The sequence below is a fragment of the Eutrema salsugineum genome, unplaced genomic scaffold (genome assembly GCF_000478725.1).
Source record: "Eutrema salsugineum unplaced genomic scaffold, Eutsalg1_0 scaffold_4, whole genome shotgun sequence".
Lineage (NCBI taxonomy): Eukaryota > Viridiplantae > Streptophyta > Magnoliopsida > Brassicales > Brassicaceae > Eutrema > Eutrema salsugineum.
The window spans coordinates 1,936,725-1,957,840 of NW_006256686.1; the positions used below are offsets into that span (position 1 = coordinate 1,936,725).

Below are 21,116 nucleotides of genomic sequence, written 5' to 3' on the forward strand. Positions count from 1 at the left end.
AAAAAAATAGACTATTTGGCACAACTGGTGTAGAAAAAATTACAAATAATATATCATCAAGAAGAAATCAAATAAAATAATATTTTAAACGCAAAAAACATTGATACTGAACATAAAATTCAATACAAATTTTAAAAATAATATTTTAAAATATAAATTAAAACAAGATTTGCGCATACGCGCGGGTTCTATCCTAGTTGTTATAATGGATGTATTGAAAAATGTGTGAATCTGATGTAGATTAATTGGTGTTGAATAAAGTCAACATGTTGAAAAATAAAAATGATAGAGATACGAAGCCACATAGACCAATCATATTCACACAATGAGAGATATTTATTTTCTCTCTTATTTTTATTTTATCCTAGTTATTTGAGATCAATTATTTATGGTAAATTATTATTTAAAAAAACAAATATTTCAAAATTCATTACTTTTGTACTTTATAAATATAGACTTGTTTTATTTAATTTGGACACAGAAAAAAAAATGTTTTTTGAAAAATATATTGAAATATAAATTATATAAGTGGTCGGGAAGATGCTAAAATTATTCATCAGAACCATGGTAGAGATTAAAAATTAAGTGAGTGTTGAAATATTAGGTGGAAAAGAGATGATAATGTGGAGTGTTAAAAAAGAAAAAGTAAGGTGTTGAATATTGAAATCAATGTACATAGTCTTATATGGAGAATACATGTACTCTGCTATTGTGTATTTTCGATAAACATATATATAGAGTATTAGGGGTGAAACATTTAAACAAAAAAATAACTATGGATCTGAACGAAAAACAAGTATTAGGAACCACCGTGGAGAAGAAATAGAGAAGTGATCGGAATGATGACCGGAAATGTAAAGTGCTTATGACTTAAGAATCCCAAGTATTGATGTGGTGTGTGTCGAGGGTTGTCAAGTTTTACCCTAAATGAAATCAATAGCCGCAAGTGCACAGCTGATCGATTGTAGTACTTAGGGATCGAATCCACAGGAAATGAGGATCTTTTCCTGCAAAAGCCTTTGAAAGAAATATAAAGTAAGGAAGTCTAGAACCAAACGGGTTTGTGGGGGTTTTGGTGGTGTGTTTAAAATGTAAAAACGAATCTTAAAGAGAAAATACGGTAATTAAAATGACCTAATAACTAAACTTAACGAAAACGAGTAAAAACGAGAGAAACGGCTAATCTAATTGCTTAAATGAAAATCGATTAAAAAGGAATGAGAATATTGAACTAAAGCTTGAAATAAAAACGGTGTGAATCTATAAGGAAAGAGGCGTTGGGGTTCAGGGAAGTTTTCTCAGGGGTACGAACGATTCAAAACATTGTTAGAGAGTAAATTTGATAAGATCTTAGCTTAAACTTTTCAAACTGGAATCACGGACGTATGAATACGCCATTGTCGTGATCATAGACAACTATCTCTCACAACCCTGACCAGTAGGTTTCCACTCTGGCCCTGGAAAAGAAGAGATGCATTATGTTTAAGACTCGTCAGCATTCACAAATCGCCCATAGATAGGTTTTTACTCCTATGTTTGTTTTGCTCTCCCAAACTAGATATGACACCGGATGAACACTTTCGTGTCACCAAGCATCTAGATCAGATTGTAGTTCATGACGCTACTCTCATGCAGTAAAAACGAATTCAGAAGAAAAAGTTCTAAGATTCGGCTCAAAAGCTCATGGAATCCTCATCGAACATATAAATCCCCATCGAAAATCCCTTAATCCTAACAATAAAATTACTCAGACATGATGAACGAAATCAAAAACATAGTATTAAAAAGTAGAATAGAAACCGAAATTGAAAAAGAAAGAACAAGGGTTCAAGAGACAAATCTCTCTCTCCCTAAAACCTAAAAACAAAGCTTAAAGTAAAATTTCTGTAAAGTATTTCGTCTCTCCTCTTCTCTCTCTAAAAACGACCTAAATGACATGTATTTATAGTCTCCAATACTCTCTAGTGTCTAGGGTTCCGGAATTGAGGCTGGGAAAATGATACAGGCTTCAGAAATGGGCCTTCGAGCTCGGAGTTAGCTGGCCGCGGTCGGGATGGCTGTGACCGCAGGGAATGGCTTGCTGGCCGCGGTCGCGGTGCTTCTGACCGCGGGAAATTGCTTGTTGGCCGCGGGTGGAAACACTTGCCGGCTGGTTTATGGGACATCTTGCTCTTCGCATATCTTTTGATTGAACCGTTGGATTGCCAAGATGTAAAGTGTGCTGGAAAGCTGATACTTCCATCTTTAAGGTCTCCAAATTTGAGCTGGATCGGACGGTGAGAAGACCTTCAATCAGCGGTGAACTTCTGACGGTTTGACTCTGAGCTGGAGTCTGGTTTTCTATCCATTTTGTTAAGCTTTTCCCTAAGTTACCTGAAAAGAGTCTTGGAACTACAAATACTAGAAAAACGTAATAAAAGTACTTGAAAGCAATTAAAAACATAGAAAAATTAATTCAAAACGATCCATAAAAGTGGTCAAAATACGGTGTTATCAAGTATCTAGAGAGATAGTCTGAGTCCTAAGATAGTAGAAGGATTGAAGCCCTTTCTCGTTAGAAAGGGCAAAGTATTTATAGAGTTTTACCTGATCCGGGTTAATATGCCGGATCGATCTTCGGGTCGTGAGTCGGGCGGGTCGGTTTGTGATCCGGCTTGGCTGGATCCAAATCTTGTACTTGTGTTATGCCTTTGACAATCCCACCAACTTTCCTTGGCGTGTTCTGCCTGCACCGAGACCGCTCCTTATTGCATCTCTTTCACCCTCAGCGACTCAGCGTAGGGGTTGGGTTCGGCGGTTCAGGCACGGTATGACCTTTGCTGAGCTTCTGCTTTTCCTCTGCCTTCTGTGAATGGTCATTGTCACCTGACACGTGTAAGAATTGTGCATTAAATGCCTATCTTGTATGTTTGTAAGGGCATAGTCAATCGTATCAGACTAAGGCATATTCTAATTGTTGAATGGAGAGAAATTCGAACAGTGTTTCCCGCTTAAAGGATTACTCATACCTGGTCTGGATCCTTTGATACTTAGACCGCGTTTTCGGGGTTGTTTCGCGGACTGACTCTTGATAACCCGTATTTGTAACCATTCTGACTATTGATTTCAAATGCTTTTTCAAAGGTTTTAATTAGTTTTAGGAACTTTTATTATAGTTTTTCTATGTTTGTAGTTTCAAGGCTCTTTTCAGGAGCATGGCAAGATGGAAGAAATCCACATTTTTAGCTCAGAGTCAGACCGTCAGAAGTCCATCCTCAAATGAAGACATTCTCACCGTCTGATCCAACTCAAATTTGGAGACATTTAAGAGGAACCAACAAGCTTTCCATAGCACTTTACATTAGAACAATCCAACGGTGTAATCAAAAGATACGTGAAGAAAAAATTGACTAATTTCACCAGTCTCGGAAGACTCTCACCCGCGGAAAAAGTGCATTCCACTTGCCCCGGAGGACTCTCACCCGCGGTGGACCTATGCCGAGCCACAAGACCTAACATCAAAGCCCATTTCATCATTTCTCTTCAGAGAAGCCCTAATTAAGACTTGGAAGACCTTAGGACCTATAAATACATTTTTTAACAGCCTTAATCGGGTGTGCTCCTGTAATGATTTTTTGAGCCACCAAACTTTTTTCTTAGGGTTAGGCGATGGAGAGAGGGATTCTTTCTTTGAACCATTTTTCTTTCTCCTTTTTATCTAATTAGTTTTTCCATTTCAGTTGATGCATATTTCATATATTTTATCATTTCATGCATTATGTTAGATTATTCCAAGAGAGTCAAGTTTCTAAAGAGTATCGATAGGGATATATGTTCGATTAGGATTTCTAGTTTTCTACAACCATATTCTAGATCTCATCTCTTCTAAGTTGTTTATACTGCATGAGGTTAGATTTATGACCTAATCTCTGAGCCTAGTATCGATCAGAGCCACGAGAGTGCTGTATCAGATCATCCGTACCTAGCTTCAGAAGAACATATTCGCTATAGGAGTCGAAAGATGCCTATAGAGAAGATGTGAGCAAATGAATTCAGTTGTGATTGCATGATCTTATTCCCGGCAGGAGAGCGAGAGTTAATTGTCGAGTTTAAGTGATTAGTTTGTTAAGGTGATGAGAGTTGGTTAGCCATACATGTGCCTATTCTAGTTCAATGAAGATAATTGAAATAGATTAAGACATTTCGCCCGAAGATTAGTTGGAAGATGCTTAGACATCGATTACGGTAAACCAAAGAAGTCTGCGTCGCCTCCTATGAGTTTAGAACCCTAGTTTGAATCGAACATCCTTTAGATTTCCTTTAGAAACTTATTTGCATTGCATTTAGTTTCCCGTAAATATTAGGTTAGGATTAGCTTTAGTTCCCGTAAACCAAAAACCACAAAAACACCCATGAGCACTTACTTATCCCAGTTTGAAGTTTTTGCAGATTAGACATTTTCTCTGTGGATCGACACCCTAAGTTCAACAATGTACATCTGTGCACTTTCAGACATTAGAATTTTATAAATTTAAAACTCCAGACCAACAGGCTTGCAAAGACCTGCAACCCTGAGGCCCATCAACTGTTTTCTCCGGGTACATGTGCAGATTACACTTCCTTATATCCTGACCCTTCCAAATCACTGAGTTTGGGCCTAGTACATAGAGAATGTAACCTCTCCTCCTCCTGACCACTCAGTTCTCGACCTCTTTATCTCTGACAGCGTGGCCTGCGCTGTCAGTTACGAGGAATCCGAGAACAAGTGGCTTTTCCCAAATTCAAAGAATCCAAGATCAGATGCTATATGCTTAGGTCGTATTGGACCGTAAGCCCAATACGAATCCTAATTTGGCCCGGGAGGGGGGGGCGTACCTGCAAAAAAGCCATGGACGCCATGTGCAAGCATGCAATTCATTCACATAGGAATGATCGAATTTATCCCCAACAATTTGCCCCATATTTCGTGGGTTAGCAAAGCTAGCCCGTTGATGTGGTCTGTGTTGAGGGTGTCAAGTTTTACCCTAATGAAATCAATAAGTCGCAAGTGCACAGCTGATCGATTGTAGTACTTAGGGATCGAATCCAAGGGAAGGGATTCTTTTCTGCAAAAACCTTCAAAAGAAATATAAAGTAAGAAAGTCTAGAACCATGTGATATTTTAAGGGATTTTGGTGGTGTCTTTAAAACGTAAAACTAATCTTAATAGGAAAATACGGAAATCAAAATGACCTAATAACTATACCTAATAAAATCGACTAAAAATGATGAAAACGACTAGACTTAAATTGCTTGAATGAAATCGGCTGGAATAAAGAAAATAACGTAATGACTAAAGCTTGTATGAAAATCGGCAAAAAACTTATAAAGATGAGACGCTAGGTTTTCAGAGAAATTCTCTCCGAGGATGAACGATTCAAAACATTGCTAAAAAAGTAAATTAAAAGATCCTAGCTAAAACTTTTAGAACTCAAGTCACGAACATATAAATACGCCATTGTCGTGATCATAACCAACTATCTCTCACAATCTTGACCAGTAGGTTGCCACTTTGGCCCTGGAAGGGAAAAGATGCAAGCTTGCTTAAAACTCGTCAACATTCACGGTTCGCCCATAGGTATGTTTCCACTTTTATGGTTTATCTGCTATTCTCAAACTAGATCTGGTCCCGGATGAATACTTTTGCAACACGAATAACAGAAATAAGCACAACAATTCATATTATTGTATACGCATTTTTAACAGCACGAAACATGACTCGTTAAATAATGTAATTTAGTTATCAAATAGGGTATTACAGCATATAACAACGCTATAACAATATTTGATTGTTATTGCAGACTATCATAGCACTAATTATGTATTCTCATCTTTATGTGCTATAACAAAATTAATAAACACATACAAATATTGCTATGTTCTATTAACCTATCGTAGCATACAAAAAAATTTATATCGTATAGGTGGCACCTAGCATAGCTGCCGATGACATAACATTTATGAAAACGATATGTAAAACGTATGTTAGCAGATTTTTCGTGCTAAGAATTTACATATTTCTTGTAGTGAAAGGTACATATTTTAAGAACTCACACCCTTTTAAAGCCTCCAAAACTTTCAGACCATCATATGGCTAGAAAAGTATGAGTGCAGCCAAAGATGTAGTTATTAAGGGTGCCTGTAGAATTATTGGAACAGGAACCAAAAATCTAGTTTGGGAAGACCCTTGGTTACCGGACACTTTTGCACGTCCACTGAAAGGTGCGTCCATAATGACCAATCCTCATTTATTGTAATCAGACCTTATTAATCCAATAATAAAATCATGGGATCTGCACCTCATCCGGGATATCATAGACCCTAGCAATATACCGCTGGTACTCAGTATCCACCTAAGTCAAACGCCAAAAAAGGATGGATATTGTTGGAATCTCTCAAAACGGGAACATATTCTGTAAAATCGGGGTATAAATTAGCGTGCTTAGAGCACTAAATGAGCAAATTTGGGAGCTACAAGTACCAAAAAGATGTGCCATTTCCTTTGGCAAATGCTATCAGGTGCGGTGGCGATGAATGACCAAAAAACATTTAGGGACGGACCACAGTTTTCCTAGATGAGGAGCGGCCGAAGAAACTATTAACCATACTTATCTTTCTATGCCCTCCAACTCTCCAATGCTGGGCCTTATCAGCAATTCCCTAGGCACCAGGGGTATTTCCATCAAAAAATCTCTATGAGAATGTGGATTACTTATTATCAAGAATTCCCAGCCGAGAGAATATAATTAAACCTATTTGGATCAATCCACGGCTCTTGGTACATCTGGAAAGCACACAACAATAAGATATTCAATTTTTATGACCGATCCCCTTCTGGAACCCTTGATCGGAGGCCAATGGTCTTCAAAGTATAGATCTGCCAGTATTCACCTGCCGAATATATGGTTTTTGCAAAGGAGATAATCCCACAAATGGGGTAGGTTGAATTTCTTAATTACAAGATGGGACTATAGATCTTCTAGGACTTCAAGGGAGTCGTCAAGGAATCTCTCCCCTCCACCTTGAACTCGTTAGTTTAATATGGGCTGTCAGAAGTCTCAGTAGACACAATCAATATTATGACTATATTGTTACTGACTCTCAAGAACTAGTACAAATGGTTGAACGACCGAAAGAATGGTCAGTATTCACAGCGAAGCTCAACAAACTTGAGGACCTTGGTGTCCTATATCCCAAGATATCAACGTTGTTTTTGAGCCGAGAACTAGGAATAAACAAGCAGACTTTCTAACTAGCTAGAAACGCTCACAGTCAAAATCATGTTTTCTCTTATGTGGGCACGTCAGTGCCTTTCATGATAGACATTGAAAATTTACTCTTTGCGAATTCGTACATAACAAAATGTATATATATATATAAACGACGGCGTTTACAATGAGTCTCCTTCCTTTTCGTTTGTGTGATTCATAATCGTTCATATCTCTGTTTGGCGTTTGATTTCCTTGCTTCTCTCTCTCTCTCTCTAGCATGCCGCTTCTCCTTCATCCTCACTCGTTGCGGCACTATCCTTGTTTCCACATCAGAAAAAGCAATTCTACTCTTGGATTGCTCCAAGTTTATGACAAGTTTCTCCAATCTCAAGCTTCCTCCTTCAATCCACGAATCCTCAAACGCGAGCTCTCTGTAGCTAAAGCTGCTTCCGCTCAAGGTGAAATTTTGTCTCAATTGTGTTTTTAGAACCAAATTTTCAGGTTTCGTAGAGAATGAGCTAATTGCGTTGAGAGTTATATATTTTTCTATTTTCTTATTAACTCTATAATATAATAAGTATATGATTCTTCTGACTTATGCATTTCACAGCCAGTAGTATCCGTAAGAGCGTTGCTAAAACTTTAGAAAAAGATGTGTTGAAGGCTTTGTCTCAGATCATTGATCCTGATTTCGGGACAGATATAGTGTCATGTGGTTTTGTAAAAGATTTGGTAATTGATGAAGCTCTAGGAGAGGTAATGTTAAAACACTGTTAACATCTATCTCTTTCTTTCTAGTGCTGTTTTTAGATTCTTGTTAAAAAGCTGAAACATGTTTGTAGGTTTCACTCCGTTTGGAGCTGACAACACCGGCATGTCCAGTCAAAGATATGGTAAATGACTAAACCATCACACTCTTCTTTGATAACTTGAATTAGGCTGGCTAGTTTTGAAATCAAACAAATCATCAGTTCATAAGGATTTTGGAGTTATATACATTAGTTATGGAAGCAATGAATCATTTGTTACATAATACAGTATTGTTTTGTAATTTGAGCAGAAGGCAAAGCCCATCACACTCTTCTTTGATAAATTCTCAATGAAGAACTTAGCAACTTGAATTAGGCTGAATAGGTTTGGAATCAAACAATCCGTTTATGAGGATTTTGGAGTTATATACTTTAGTTATGGAAGCAACGAATCATTTCTTACATAATACAATATTGTTTTGTAGCCCATTACACTCTTCTTTGATAAATTCTCAATTAGGAACTTAGCAACTGGAATTAGGTTGAATAGTTTTGAAATCAAACAATCCGTTTATGAGGATTTTGGAGTTATATACTTTAGTTATGGAAGCAACGAATCATTTCTTACATAATACAATATTGTTTTGTAGTTTGAGCAGACGGCAAATGAAGTTGTTGCAGTGCTTCCATGGGTGAAGAAGGTGAACGTGACAATGTCAGCACAACCAGCTAAGCCCATATTTGCTGGGCAGCTTCCACCTGGATTATCAAGAATTTCGAGCATTGTGGCTGTTTCAAGTTGCAAGGTACAACAAATATCGTCCAATAAACTTTCATTCTTTAGCTTGTACACATTTTATCGTATATATTGAATGTGCTTTTTTATGCCATATTGAATGTTACATGCTCTCAGGCTTGTGTTAGCTAAAAATTTCAGGGAGGTGTTGGAAAATCAACAGTAGCTGTAAATCTTGCATATACATTGGCTGGTATGGGTGCAAGAGTTGGCATCTTTGATGCTGATGTCTATGGTCCAAGTTTACCAACTATGGTTAATCCCGAGAGCCGTATTCTTGAAATGGTAAACATTCTCTAAACTATTCATCTTGTGATACCAATAACACGAAAAGGCTAAGTTTTTCGAGTTGTTTATATGTTCAACAGGACCCGGAGAAGAAGACTATCATTCCAACAGAATACTTGGGAGTGAAGCTAGTCTCATTTGGATTTGCAGGACAAGGGCGTGCCATAATGAGAGGTCCAATGGTGTCTGGTGTCATAAATCAACTCCTTACAACAGCTGAATGGTTTGTTTGTTTACATTTAAAATCATGACTGAGAAACTTTTTTCAGTAATACTCATAATTCTTCACCGGAAATTGATGCAGGGGAGAGCTAGATTATCTTATTATCGACATGCCTCCTGGGACCGGTGACATTCAATTAACCTTATGCCAGGTTCGGAGTTGAAGATTCTATACTTGTAGTTTATTCGCATTTTGGACTAGTTTTGTTTTGAGTGCATTATTTAATCATTTCGTGATGAAACTAATGCAAAAATATGAATATCAAAAACTCAGGTTGCGCCATTAACAGCAGCTGTAATTGTCACCACACCTCAAAAGCTGGCCTTTATCGATGTTGCCAAAGGTGTACGAATGTTCTCAAAGCTAAAGGTTTTTTATTTCCCTTATCCCAAGTTTTCATCATAAATATCTTTCTTTCTTTTTTTTTGCCTTTTATGGAGCTTGTGAAGAACTTGCTTTTCTTTCCCTACTTTGCAACAACAGATATGAACAAAAACCCGAGATTTATTTCCTGTTTGGTTTTACGGAGTAGGTACCTTGTGTTGCTGTTGTGGAGAATATGTGCCATTTTGACGCTGATGGGAAACGTTATTACCCTTTTGGGAAAGGTTCTGGTTCTCAGGTAGCTTGACTTATCTATCCCACTCTCTTAGTTTCACATAATGAAACAAAAGAAAACTTCAATAGCCACATGTATATGCAGCACACATATAGATAACTTTTGAAACATCGTCTCTTGCTGCAGGTTGTCGAGCAATTCGGAATACCTCACCTCTTTGACCTCCCCATTAGATCGACGGTAATATACAAATTTTATAGACCTCTATGAAACAACACAAATGCATTTTTAATATTGATGTCATTGTTCTAAACAGTTTTCTCTTTTTCCTTTGTGAGTGTTAGTTATCTGCTTCTGGAGATAGCGGAATCCCTGAAGTTGTGTCAGATCCTCTAAGTGAAGTCGCAAGAACGTTCCAGGATCTCGGAGTATGTGTTGTGCAACAATGTGCCAAGATACGCCAGCAAGGTAAAAGAAAACCCCATTATTCGCATATAAAGCCATGCAAAAACCATGTTTCTTTTATAGTTTCAAGGCATGAGTAAGTTAAAACAAAAAAAAACTCTTTCGTGTTTGTGCATTGTATGTGAAAAACAGTTTCAACAGCTGTGACGTACGACAAATATCTTAAGGCAATTAGAGTGAAGGTGCCAAACTCAGATGAAGAGTTCTTACTGCACCCTGCAACTGTCAGAAGAAATGATCGATCTGCCCAAAGCGTGGTATGCAAGACATTCTACCGAGAATCCGCTGTCCTAAATTTAAGTGTCAAATTTTGTTTTAATCCTTTTTAAACAGGACGAATGGACTGGTGAACAGAAGATTCAGTTCGGGGATGTAGCAGAAGATATCGAGCCTGAGGAAATACGACCAATGGGAAACTATGCTGTCTCGATAACTTGGCCTGACGGGTTTAGCCAGGTATATAAACTGATATAACTTTGAAATCTTCGGTTACCAATATATGTGAGGTTATGAGTCTTGGCTTTGGTTAAATATGTTTTATTGTCTGCAGATTGCTCCATATGATCAGCTGGAAACAATTGAACGGTTAGTAGATGTTCCTCCATTGTCTCCAGTTGAAGTCTGATACTTATATAATAGTTTCCTTTCTGGAAGATAAATATGTATATTCATATCAAGGAAAAATGAAAAATACTTTGAGGGCATTGGTTTTGAATCATATGATGATGAAAACCTGCGATTTAATTGTAAAGCTTTCATTTCTTCTTATGAATTATACTTATATTCAGAGTTAGGTGTGTTAGTTTTAATTAGCAAGGTGAGTCATTAGCAAATGCAGCAACTTCGGTTTGATTATAGTTAGGGCAAAGGTTTTGTCTATAACTCTTAGCTAACCATACATAACTGCAACGTGTCTTTCATTCTCAATCTCACTCTTATAACGTGAGAACAGAGACTCGCTTAAAGAAGAACAGGGAGTAGAAGAGTGATATGAGAGAGTATGAGGATAAGCTTATTTGTAGTTTTTGAACGATTTGAGTATGAGGATAAACCTTTATTGCTTAATAAAGCTGTATGTTGTGACTCAGGGTGTTTCATCACCCATTCGAGTGCTCTGGTGATAGGCAATCCGCAATACCATAACCTGCAAACATAAGATGTTCCGCTAAGATCAAACAAATACACAAAAAGGAACTCCCCAAGTCTTCTTCACTTATGCCCATATAGACTGAAAACAGCCTTGATCATTTCATTTGTAGAAAGTACTAAAATTTGGGAAGCACCGTCAGAGATCTCAGATGGATCCATCTCGATATGGGACAATTTCTCATAATTTCTCATAAGTTTTGGCAATTTGCTGGGATTTTAATCATAAAAATAATCATAAATTGATTTTAATCACGAAAATAGTCTCAAAATTCGCTAGAATTTAGTACTCTTTTGGAATGCCTGAATCGGTTTTCTTATGCTGTAATATTCTGAATATTTTGATTTTCTTAAACTTTAAACAAGCAAGTACACAAATTTATTATAATCTGTCAAAAATCAAACACTATAGCTAAGATTGTGCTATAGCTGAAAGTATTGTTTCACTGGTTTGTAGAAGCTTAATATCCCAAGACAAGGATTATATATTTCATGACACCGTTAATGATAAAGCCACTACATCAAATGTCATATGATCTGAGATATGACAGAAGAAGCAGAGCTGTTCAAGGTCTAATGTGATATAGACTCGAAGACTAGAACATGAAGCAAGACAAGACCTGTGTCTGTGTATGCCATAGACGAAAAAGCTAATGATCTTGCGAGTATTTTAGGTGCTGTTGTAGAATGTACTATAGAAGCTGAGTTCCCACGTATTATAGGTGCTGTTTAGTCAGTTTCTATAGAAGCTGAGTTCTCACGTATGTTTCTAGCGTTGTCTCTGTCACTAATACATACAAAGTTTCACTTTTGGATAACTAATTATAATAGATTGAGTTACTATGATCGAGTAAAGCATGATAAATCTAATGCCTAGGACAGAACATCACGTTCAGTAAGTTCATCCACATGATGTTAAACCCCTTAGGGCTTTGATTGGGAGTAAAAAAAAGCAGAATTCATAAATCAGAATTCAAAACCACAATGTTATAGCCAGTTAAGCATTTGATTTATTATTTTTGTTTTTTTATTATTTTTGAAGAGCAAATCGCAAATTTAAGTCCTGATTGGTGAATGTGAAAAGGAAAATTTTCCTTAAAAAATATTGAAACCACATAAGTTTCTAATCAACATACTTTTTTGAAAAAAATAGTTTTAAAAACATTACCAATTTGCGGTTTTATTCAGTGAATAAACCATCAAGCCGCATTTCAAAATTGCCCACTTCATTTACCCCACGGTTCTTTGAAAAACGCAAAGAATACTAGACTTTTTCTTTTTAATTTGAAAATTTATTTCTTAAATTTACAATTTATTTTATATATATATAGTTGAACCTCATAAATTAAATATCGATAAATTAATAATCACTATAAACTAAGAAATTTTGTCGGTCTCAAGCTGGGCCTGTATAAAAATCTATCAAATTCGATAATAACGTTTTTGAAACTCCTATGTAAATATATGGTCTCAACAAAAATATAAATTAATAATTATATAAATATATGAAAATATATATAATATACTAAAATGTGACTAATATGTTTGTTTTTACTTAAAGTATTAATCTCATTGGAGTTTATCTATTAATTTATTATATTAGCAGCTATTACTGTTGTATTTCGATATGCAATCAAAATTTCTGAAAAAAATTGATGTGATAATTGATTATAGTACCCATAAATATTTTTAAATGTATTTTTTAATTTCATCATCAATAATAAAGATAGTAGTTACAGTTTCTTATAAAAATTGAATTTATGAACATGTAGACATGAACATGGACAATCCAATATGCTACTACGCAATATTCTATTGCGATATATATGGTTATTAATCATAATTTGCATTAAAATTTTTGTTTAAATTCTTAATATTACATTAGTTGACAAAAATTTTTAGAAGTTTATAGACGAAAATCAAATTTTCTTTATAAATTAATAATTAATAATAAAATATCATAGTTCCGACATTATTAGTTTATAGAGGTTTTATTGTACCTAAGCCTACATCTATACACACAAAAAGAAAACAAAATCAAGTTTTTTTCAATCTCTCTCACAACATTTCAGGTATAATTTTTTATACATTAGTGTTTTTAATACCAATCATACATTACAGTCTACAACCAATATTAAATATGAGCATTGCCGAAAGTGTGGCTATGTTTCTACGGATATGTAAGCACAATGATATTAAAAGAGATGTTGGTTTAAGATTTGGTTGAAATCAAAAGACTTAAACAATAATTTACAATTATTGTAATTATTTCATATATTTATTTCTAATATATTTATTTACAATCTGTAATCCACACCACTTTTAACATTATTTATCATTCAAACATTTTATTGTGAACCGTAATTCGTTTTTAAATCAATCAAACATTATTCTGTGCCGCTTATTCTGTACTAATCGACAAACATATTTTTTCGTACATACTGCAGTTTAATCATATCGTACTCTCAAACCATTTTTCCTACACAGCCAAATACGCTGTCATCATTTGGAAATAAGGCTTTGAATAGAGACATAAGTGTGGTGCGGATTTTAAAAAAATATATATATATAAAAACAGGCAAATGTTCACCAAATCTAACACTTATTTTTAACATGTGCATTTTTAAAAAAAATGCTAAAGCAATTCCGCACATATTTTTTTAGATAGACACATTACACATAGAGGGTAAACAAAACGCACTCCAATTTTGAACAACATGTAAAACCCAATGATCCAATGGAAAATCACAAATCCACTAGATAAAAAAATGTAGCATATATTTTAAAATAAATAACCATTTAAACTAAACAAAAATTGCACATTTCTTTTCATCTCTCTCGTGGATCAACAAAAAGTAGAAGAAACCATGACATATTTAAGGATGATGATTTTTTCTTATTATATAAGTCAATTTACTGAGATATTTCGTGCTAACTATGTATAATGTTTAGGGGATTTTTAATTTTCTTTGAAGGCAAGTCTCCTGCAAAACCAACAAATATGTGAAGGCTTGGAAAACATGATGGAATGATATTTTTCGATGGTTCTCCGACGCTCAAATCTGAAAACAGTGAAAGAAAGACCACTAAGTGACAAATCAGAGAGAGACAAGAAATCAGAAAATGAAGAGAAGAAATTGGGCCGAGAGTTCCTGAGAAATGTGGAATCTGTTCGCATCTTTGTGTGGTGTGCCTTCTGTGGTGAAAAGAGAAGAAATGTAAGAGTTTAAGGGTGGAAATGTTCCATGGTTTAGGAACCACCGTGGAGAGGAAGTACTGAATGGTCGAAATAATGACCTCAAGTGTGAGAGTACTGAAGCTTAAAGTACACGAGTATCTAGAGAGATAACATACACCTTAAGATAGCGAAGAGAATGAACCCTTTTCTTGTTGGAAAGGGTTAAGTATTTATAGAATTTAACCTTACCCAGAATAGTATACCAGGCCGGTCCTCGGGTCGTGGGTTTTGCGGGTCGGTCTGTGATCCGACATGGTTGGATTTGAATCTTATTCTTGCATCATGCCTCTGATGGTCTCACCAACTTTTCTTTACGTGTTCCTTCTGCTGCGAGACCTTTCCTTGGTGCATCCCTTTCACTCTCAACGTACGGGTTGGGTCGGCAGTTAAGTCGTGGTATGGTCTTCGCTGATCTTCTGCTTTTTCTTCTGTCTGCTGTGAATTGTCATTGTCACCTGACAAGTGTAAGCATAGTACATTAAATTTCCGGCCTCGTGGGTTTGTAAAGAGTATGGGCAATCAAATCAGTCCAAGGCATATTCCAATTATCGAATGAAGGGAAATTTGAACAGTGTTTCCCGCTTAATAGATTATTCATACCTCGCTCGGATCCCTTGATACTGGATCTGGACTGTCGAGATTGTCTTGCTGGCTGACTCCTTTCTCCGGGTACCTGTACGGGTTACACTTCCTTATATCCTGACTCTTCCAGATCAATGAGATTGGACCTACGACATAGATAATATAACATCTCCTCCTCCTCCTGACCACTCAGTTCTCGACCTCTTTGTCTCTGACAGCGTGGTCTGCGCTATCAGATACGAGAAACCTGGGAATATGTGGCCTTTCATGCCGGATCTCCCGAATCCAAAAGATTCGAGGCCCGGTGCTATATGTTTAGGTCGTATTGGACCCAATACAAATCATAATTTGGCTCAGGGGGGCATACCTACAAAAAATTTATGGACGCCATATCCAAGCATGAGGTTTGTCCAAAAAAATCAAATTTATCCCCAAAAATTGGCCAACTCGCAAAGTGGAAGTTATCTTTGCTGGAGATAAACACTCCACCCTCCCCTCATTAGCCGTACCTAACTGGACATCCTACCTGAAGCGCGTAATGCTTTTTCGATGAAGGGCGCGTTACATTTCCTGAGTCTACCTTTTGACCTGAGGCGCGTGACTCCTTTTTGATGAAAGGCACGCATGGGCAGCATAACCTAGGACCGTGAGCCCAAAGTAAAGGACGTGTTGGCTGAGTCAAACACCATGGGCAAATTGACCTAAAGCTGTGGGATCACAATATGAAGTGACACAATATCTGACCATCGGGCAGGTCCCAGAGGGGGTGCTGCCCTGCTAATCTAATAATATCCAGTGGTCAATCCCTTAAAGATATCCGGTTCTCTAAAGTAGATCCGTCCACCATAAAAATTCTGATAACACCTGATTTTGACCACTTTTATGGATCACTTTCAATATCTTATGCAGGTATTTTCACTCAGTTTTAAGGCTTTTGTAAGTGTTTTTCATGTTTTGGAATTTTAAAAGACTTATCAGGAAACTTAGATTCTTGGAGTGCATTTTGAAGCAAAAGTACATTTTTGGATAAATTCAGGCTGTCAGAAGTTTATCAACCAACGAAGACTTTCTCACCATCTGATCATCCCCAAAGTTTGAGACATTATAGAGAAGATAACCAGATTTCCAACGCAATTGGAATCAATGCGGTCCAACGGTTAGATCTCCAGATATCATTAATGCACTGAAAGCCAATCAACACAGTCCGGAAAAGAACAAGAGATCTCAGCCGCGGCCAAACTCTTCCCTACCGCGGCTCAGGAGTTCTCACCCGCGGTAGACCTCTATCGAAGCCTCAGAAGCCCAACTAAGGCCCAAGTCATTTTCTGCACTCGTTTTACAAGCCCTAGACGCCCAGAAGAGAGGAAACACTATAAATACTCATTTTTAGGTCTTTTGTAACCAAGCCTCTTTCATCTCTTTGAGAGAGAACTTCATCTTAGTTCTAGGTTTTATTTTTATGCATTTGTAGAAGCTTTTCATCGCCAATACTGTCTTCAATAAGAGAAGTTTTTCTGCATCTTCTGTTTTTTTACTTTATTGTTTTTTCATTCTAAAACCAATGATGATGTCAAGCTCAGCCATATCTGAGTAGTCACCTTGTTGGGTGAAGGGACCATCAAAGGAGATTCCATGTTCGAATGACATCTAGGTTTTTAGGTTAATGGATTTCAGTTTTTAAATGATTCTTCCATTCATCCCAATATCAAAGCGGTTCTCTGGATTATTCACCCAGAGTCCGATCCAAGGTTGAATTTGAGCCACGAGAGTGTTGTATCTGGATTACCTGAACTGGATCTTATGGACGTCCCCATCGTAGGAGAGGAAAGCTACCTACGGAGGTACGTAAGATGAGATAGATTCCGATCTGAAATGCAGGATCTTATTCTAGCATGAGAGCGATAGTTAATTCCCGAGATTAAGTGATTAGATGATTAGGGTGACGAGAGTTGGCTAATCTTATAAGTGTCTATCTTAGTTTCAGAATCATAGAAAATCCTTACCTAATTTCATGTGTCATAGATCATGAACCCTAGAGATGAACCCTAAGCCCAGCACCGTTTTTTATATAGTTTTAAATCAATTTTGTTTTAAGCCTTTAATTCCTCTACTTAGTTATTTAGATTCAGTGACAAATAAAACCCCCTTTAAATCTGATTAGGTCTATAATTGATTTTAGTATCAGTTAGGAGTCCTCAACACACAAATCCATGTGGATTTGATCCCTAAGTACTAATGCGTTTGCTGTGCACTTGCAGCTTGTTTAGGATAAAACTTGTAGTTATCCACTGCACCCACATCAACTTATTAAAAACTTACATTAGCGTAGTTTGCGCTGTCAGATACGAGGAATCGAGGAACAGGTGGCGTCTCATGCCGGATCTTCTGAATCCAAAGGATTTGAAGTCCGGTGCTATATACTTAGGTCGTATTGGGTCGTAAACCCAATACGAATGCCAATTTGGCCTAGGAGGCATACCTGCAAAAAAGTCATGGACGCCACGTACAAGCACGCGGTTCATACATATAACAAAGATCGAATTTATCTTATTCTAGAAAATTAGCAAATCATAAGTAATCACATTTTTTTAAAATTTTTTGTCATAGGTTTTTTTCCATGTTATACTTTTTTGAAAATATTAATTAATTTAAAAATTAAGTAAAAAAATAAATATTTACCATACAAATATTTTATTTTGTACTACAAATTATTTTTGCACTTACCAAACATTATCTCATACTACTTGTTATATATATACTAACCTTATTTGTCCTGCGTATAAATTTTCACTGCATGTGCCACAGTTGAAACGCATTGCCCTATAAATCTGGTTTTCTTGCACCATCAAATATGTTGTCATCATTCAGACCTCTATTCAATGGGCAAACCAGCAACTGCAGTTGAAAATTAGGATGATCTTGTATCCTGATGACCTTTTTAAAAAAGAAATTATAATTTTATACATACTGATTAAAGTTTACTCTATTTATGAGTACTTTCTATCAACAAATATACATAATTAAAGAAAAAGAATAGAAACACTACAAGAAATTTGAGTTATTGTGATGAAATTTTGATATAGAAATTATTCGTCACAAATTTGTTACATTTTAGATACAATAACGTGACTAATTTTCTTTGTCACAAATAAATAGCATTTTCGTCATAATCTTGTGACGTTCTTAAACTGTAACTAATTTTTTGTCACAGTTAGTGACGATTTAAAATTCTATCAAAACGAGTGACAGATTTTAGACATTATACGTATTGCAAAATATGACTATTTGGAGATGTTTTTTATAGTCTATAATTGACACGGTTTTCATATTGTTAGTTTTTGTTGTCATTAATAGCGATATAGATATGGGAGATATTCGTCACAAATGATGCGACGGTTTTGCTATGAAAATAAGTTTGTGACGATTTTATTGTGACTGTTAAAAAATAATATATCTTTATCACAATAATTTTATTGTTACGAAATTATGTGAATATTGTAACGAATTTTTTTGTAACAATATACTTTTTTTTTTGTAATGAAAAAAAAACAAATTCCTCTCACTCACTTTCTCTCAACGCTGAAGCATCTCAGGTATTTTAATTTTTGTTTAGTTAAATTTATATATGTACATTTTTCTAAGAAAGTTTTATTTTGGATTTAGTTATTTGTTATAGTTTTTTAATTCTTATTTAGTTTAGAAGCTAGTCCAAATAGTTAATACTATATAGACAAAAATTATTTAAATAATGATTTCATAAAAACAATTAAAAAATTAGATTTATAACCTACTCATGTGTAAATTAAAATATACATGTCAAATAATTAAATTTTGACTTTCTGAGGTGCGATATCCAGATATAAAAAAACAAAAAGAAGCTCAATTTTAAAAGCCCTAGTCGACCATATACTCTATAAAAAACACAGATGACCCACAAAATTGAGAAGCATCCACAGTTACACAACCACCATTAGTTTTTTAGTTTCAAGATTCTCTTTTCATAGTTATCCATACTTTGTTAAGATCTTGCCTCTTTGTACTCCTTAAAACGATCTCACATCTTTCTGTAATTCTTTCAACTTTTGTGGTCGACATGTACAGCTAAGACTATCTACTGTTTTACATTATAACGGGGAAACCAACCATATGGACCGCAAACTTTTCATCACCCATTCGAGAGTGCTGGTGGTTGCTAAACTGAAATACCTTAACCTGCAAACAATAGATGTTCAGCTATATAAGTTCAATCAATATCAAAATGAAATCAAACAAAAACAACAAAAAGGAACTTACCCAAGTCTACCTCGCTTATATGCCTATATCAGTAATCCTTGCAATCAAAGTCGTTCCATCAAATTTTTTGAACAAAGTTTTTGGATTTAAGTCCCCATGAACTATGACTTGTGCAATGAAGCAATCCCCAAAAATCATATCAATGCATCACAACACAAACTATCCAAAGAATTTAAGAAATAAATAATGTATAAGGCACAAAAGTTATAGTTCAGATAACCTTGTTATTTTCATCATGAGAGGTAGTAACTGATACGGGTGAGTTGGATTAGCGGACATATCTTTACAACAAAAAATAAAACTTCTCTAATAATTTTTAGCAAGAAAATTATGTTCATGGTCAGACTATGGGACGACCCTACCTCATTCCAAGTTGACTCCCATACCTCTCCCCTACAACAACTGACCATATCCTTTAATTTGCAAGTCTACTGATCTAAAGAAATGTAATAGACATCATCTTTCTTCTCATGAACAAATTTCTAAAATACTAGTTCTCGATGTATGCTAATTTTGTTATACAAGTGGTTTGTTATCGAATTGTGTGTCTCTCTCTCTCCAATCACCATTAAACAAATATAAAAGACAGAAATCTCTTTTTAAAAAAATTGATCGAGAAGAATCTACATACAATTTTTCATTAACAAAAAAAGAGCATAAACATATTTTTGTCTTCTCATCGATGGCGAGTACACAAATGAAACATAATTCCAATATTTTTAATCTGATCCAAATCACCAGACTACCTATATTTTTTTGTTGCTACAACTGAAAATATCATTAAAATGAAAGTTAAATTTTACAAAATGAGGGAAAGCAAAACAAGATAATATTACGATCGGGTAAGATACAAGTGGTTATCTAAGCTATAAAGATCCATTAAGTTTCGAAAATGCCTTCTATGTTGTTCTTGCGGTTATTGTGTTTCGGATTTCTCTGTTGATACCCTTGTAGATGGCAAGAGTAGGAAGCGAAACCTGGTTGTGGAGCACATTATTCCTCAACTTCCAGCTTTCTCAAAATGGAAGGACCCAAAACAGAATTATCCTTTATTCAGGACAAAAGCTCAGACCAGGTTCTGAACATGTGCTGTGGTGGAGCAAGCCTCATGAGCACCAGCCTCCAGCCCTCTAAGCTATAATCACAACTTAGAAGGAGATGATCATGGGTCTCCTCTAACCCGTAACAGAGGCAACAAGCAGTCTGAATTTAAAGACCCCAAGAAGCCAAACAAACCCTTGTTGGTAATCTGTATAGTTGAGCAATCCACATTGTGAAAGAGTGCTTTTATATAGGACCCTTAAACCAAACCTGATCAGCCCAGACTTTTTTCTCACCCCTCGGTCTTATAGCTTCCCAAGTTCGGGCGGACGAGAAACAAGAGTTGCTAACACCATCAGTACACCAATCAAACTCGTCAATAGGTGAATTACAACTGGGAGGAGTTACCGTCATGAGATGCGAGCATGAAGGTTCAGAGCTTCTTGGTCCCATACTCCCAATGTAATTTATAGGCTGCCCAAGCGGAGTCCAAATATCATAGCAGAA

General features: G+C 35.9%; 1 protein-coding gene across 1 annotated transcript; it reads left to right on the top strand.

The window, feature by feature from the left end:
• The first annotated feature begins 7,435 nt into the window (after nucleotides 1-7,435).
• Nucleotides 7,436-11,096, top strand: LOC18013755 (fe-S cluster assembly factor HCF101, chloroplastic). The gene is made up of 14 exons (XM_006396062.2): nucleotides 7,436-7,687; nucleotides 7,840-7,985; nucleotides 8,072-8,122; nucleotides 8,629-8,784; nucleotides 8,916-9,059; nucleotides 9,143-9,285; nucleotides 9,367-9,436; nucleotides 9,559-9,654; nucleotides 9,818-9,907; nucleotides 10,031-10,084; nucleotides 10,189-10,312; nucleotides 10,442-10,566; nucleotides 10,643-10,765; nucleotides 10,860-11,096. The coding sequence occupies exons 1-14, from the start codon at nucleotides 7,507-7,509 to the stop codon at nucleotides 10,932-10,934; spliced, it is 1,578 nt and encodes a 525-aa protein (XP_006396125.1). The 5' UTR covers nucleotides 7,436-7,506; the 3' UTR covers nucleotides 10,935-11,096.
• The last annotated feature ends 10,020 nt before the right edge of the window (nucleotides 11,097-21,116 follow it).

What these genes read in the sequence shown, in the direction of transcription:
- LOC18013755 (XM_006396062.2), top strand. Translation starts at nt 7,507, where the DNA reads ATGCCGCTTCTCCTTCATCCTCACTCGTTGCGGCACTATCCTTGTTTC. An exon ending in TGCCAAGATACGCCAGCAAG is followed by an intron (nt 10,313 to 10,441) that starts GTAAAAGAAAAC and finishes TGTGAAAAACAG; the next exon opens with TTTCAACAGCTGTGACGTAC. An exon ending in ATCGATCTGCCCAAAGCGTG is followed by an intron (nt 10,567 to 10,642) that starts GTATGCAAGACA and finishes CTTTTTAAACAG; the next exon opens with GACGAATGGACTGGTGAACA.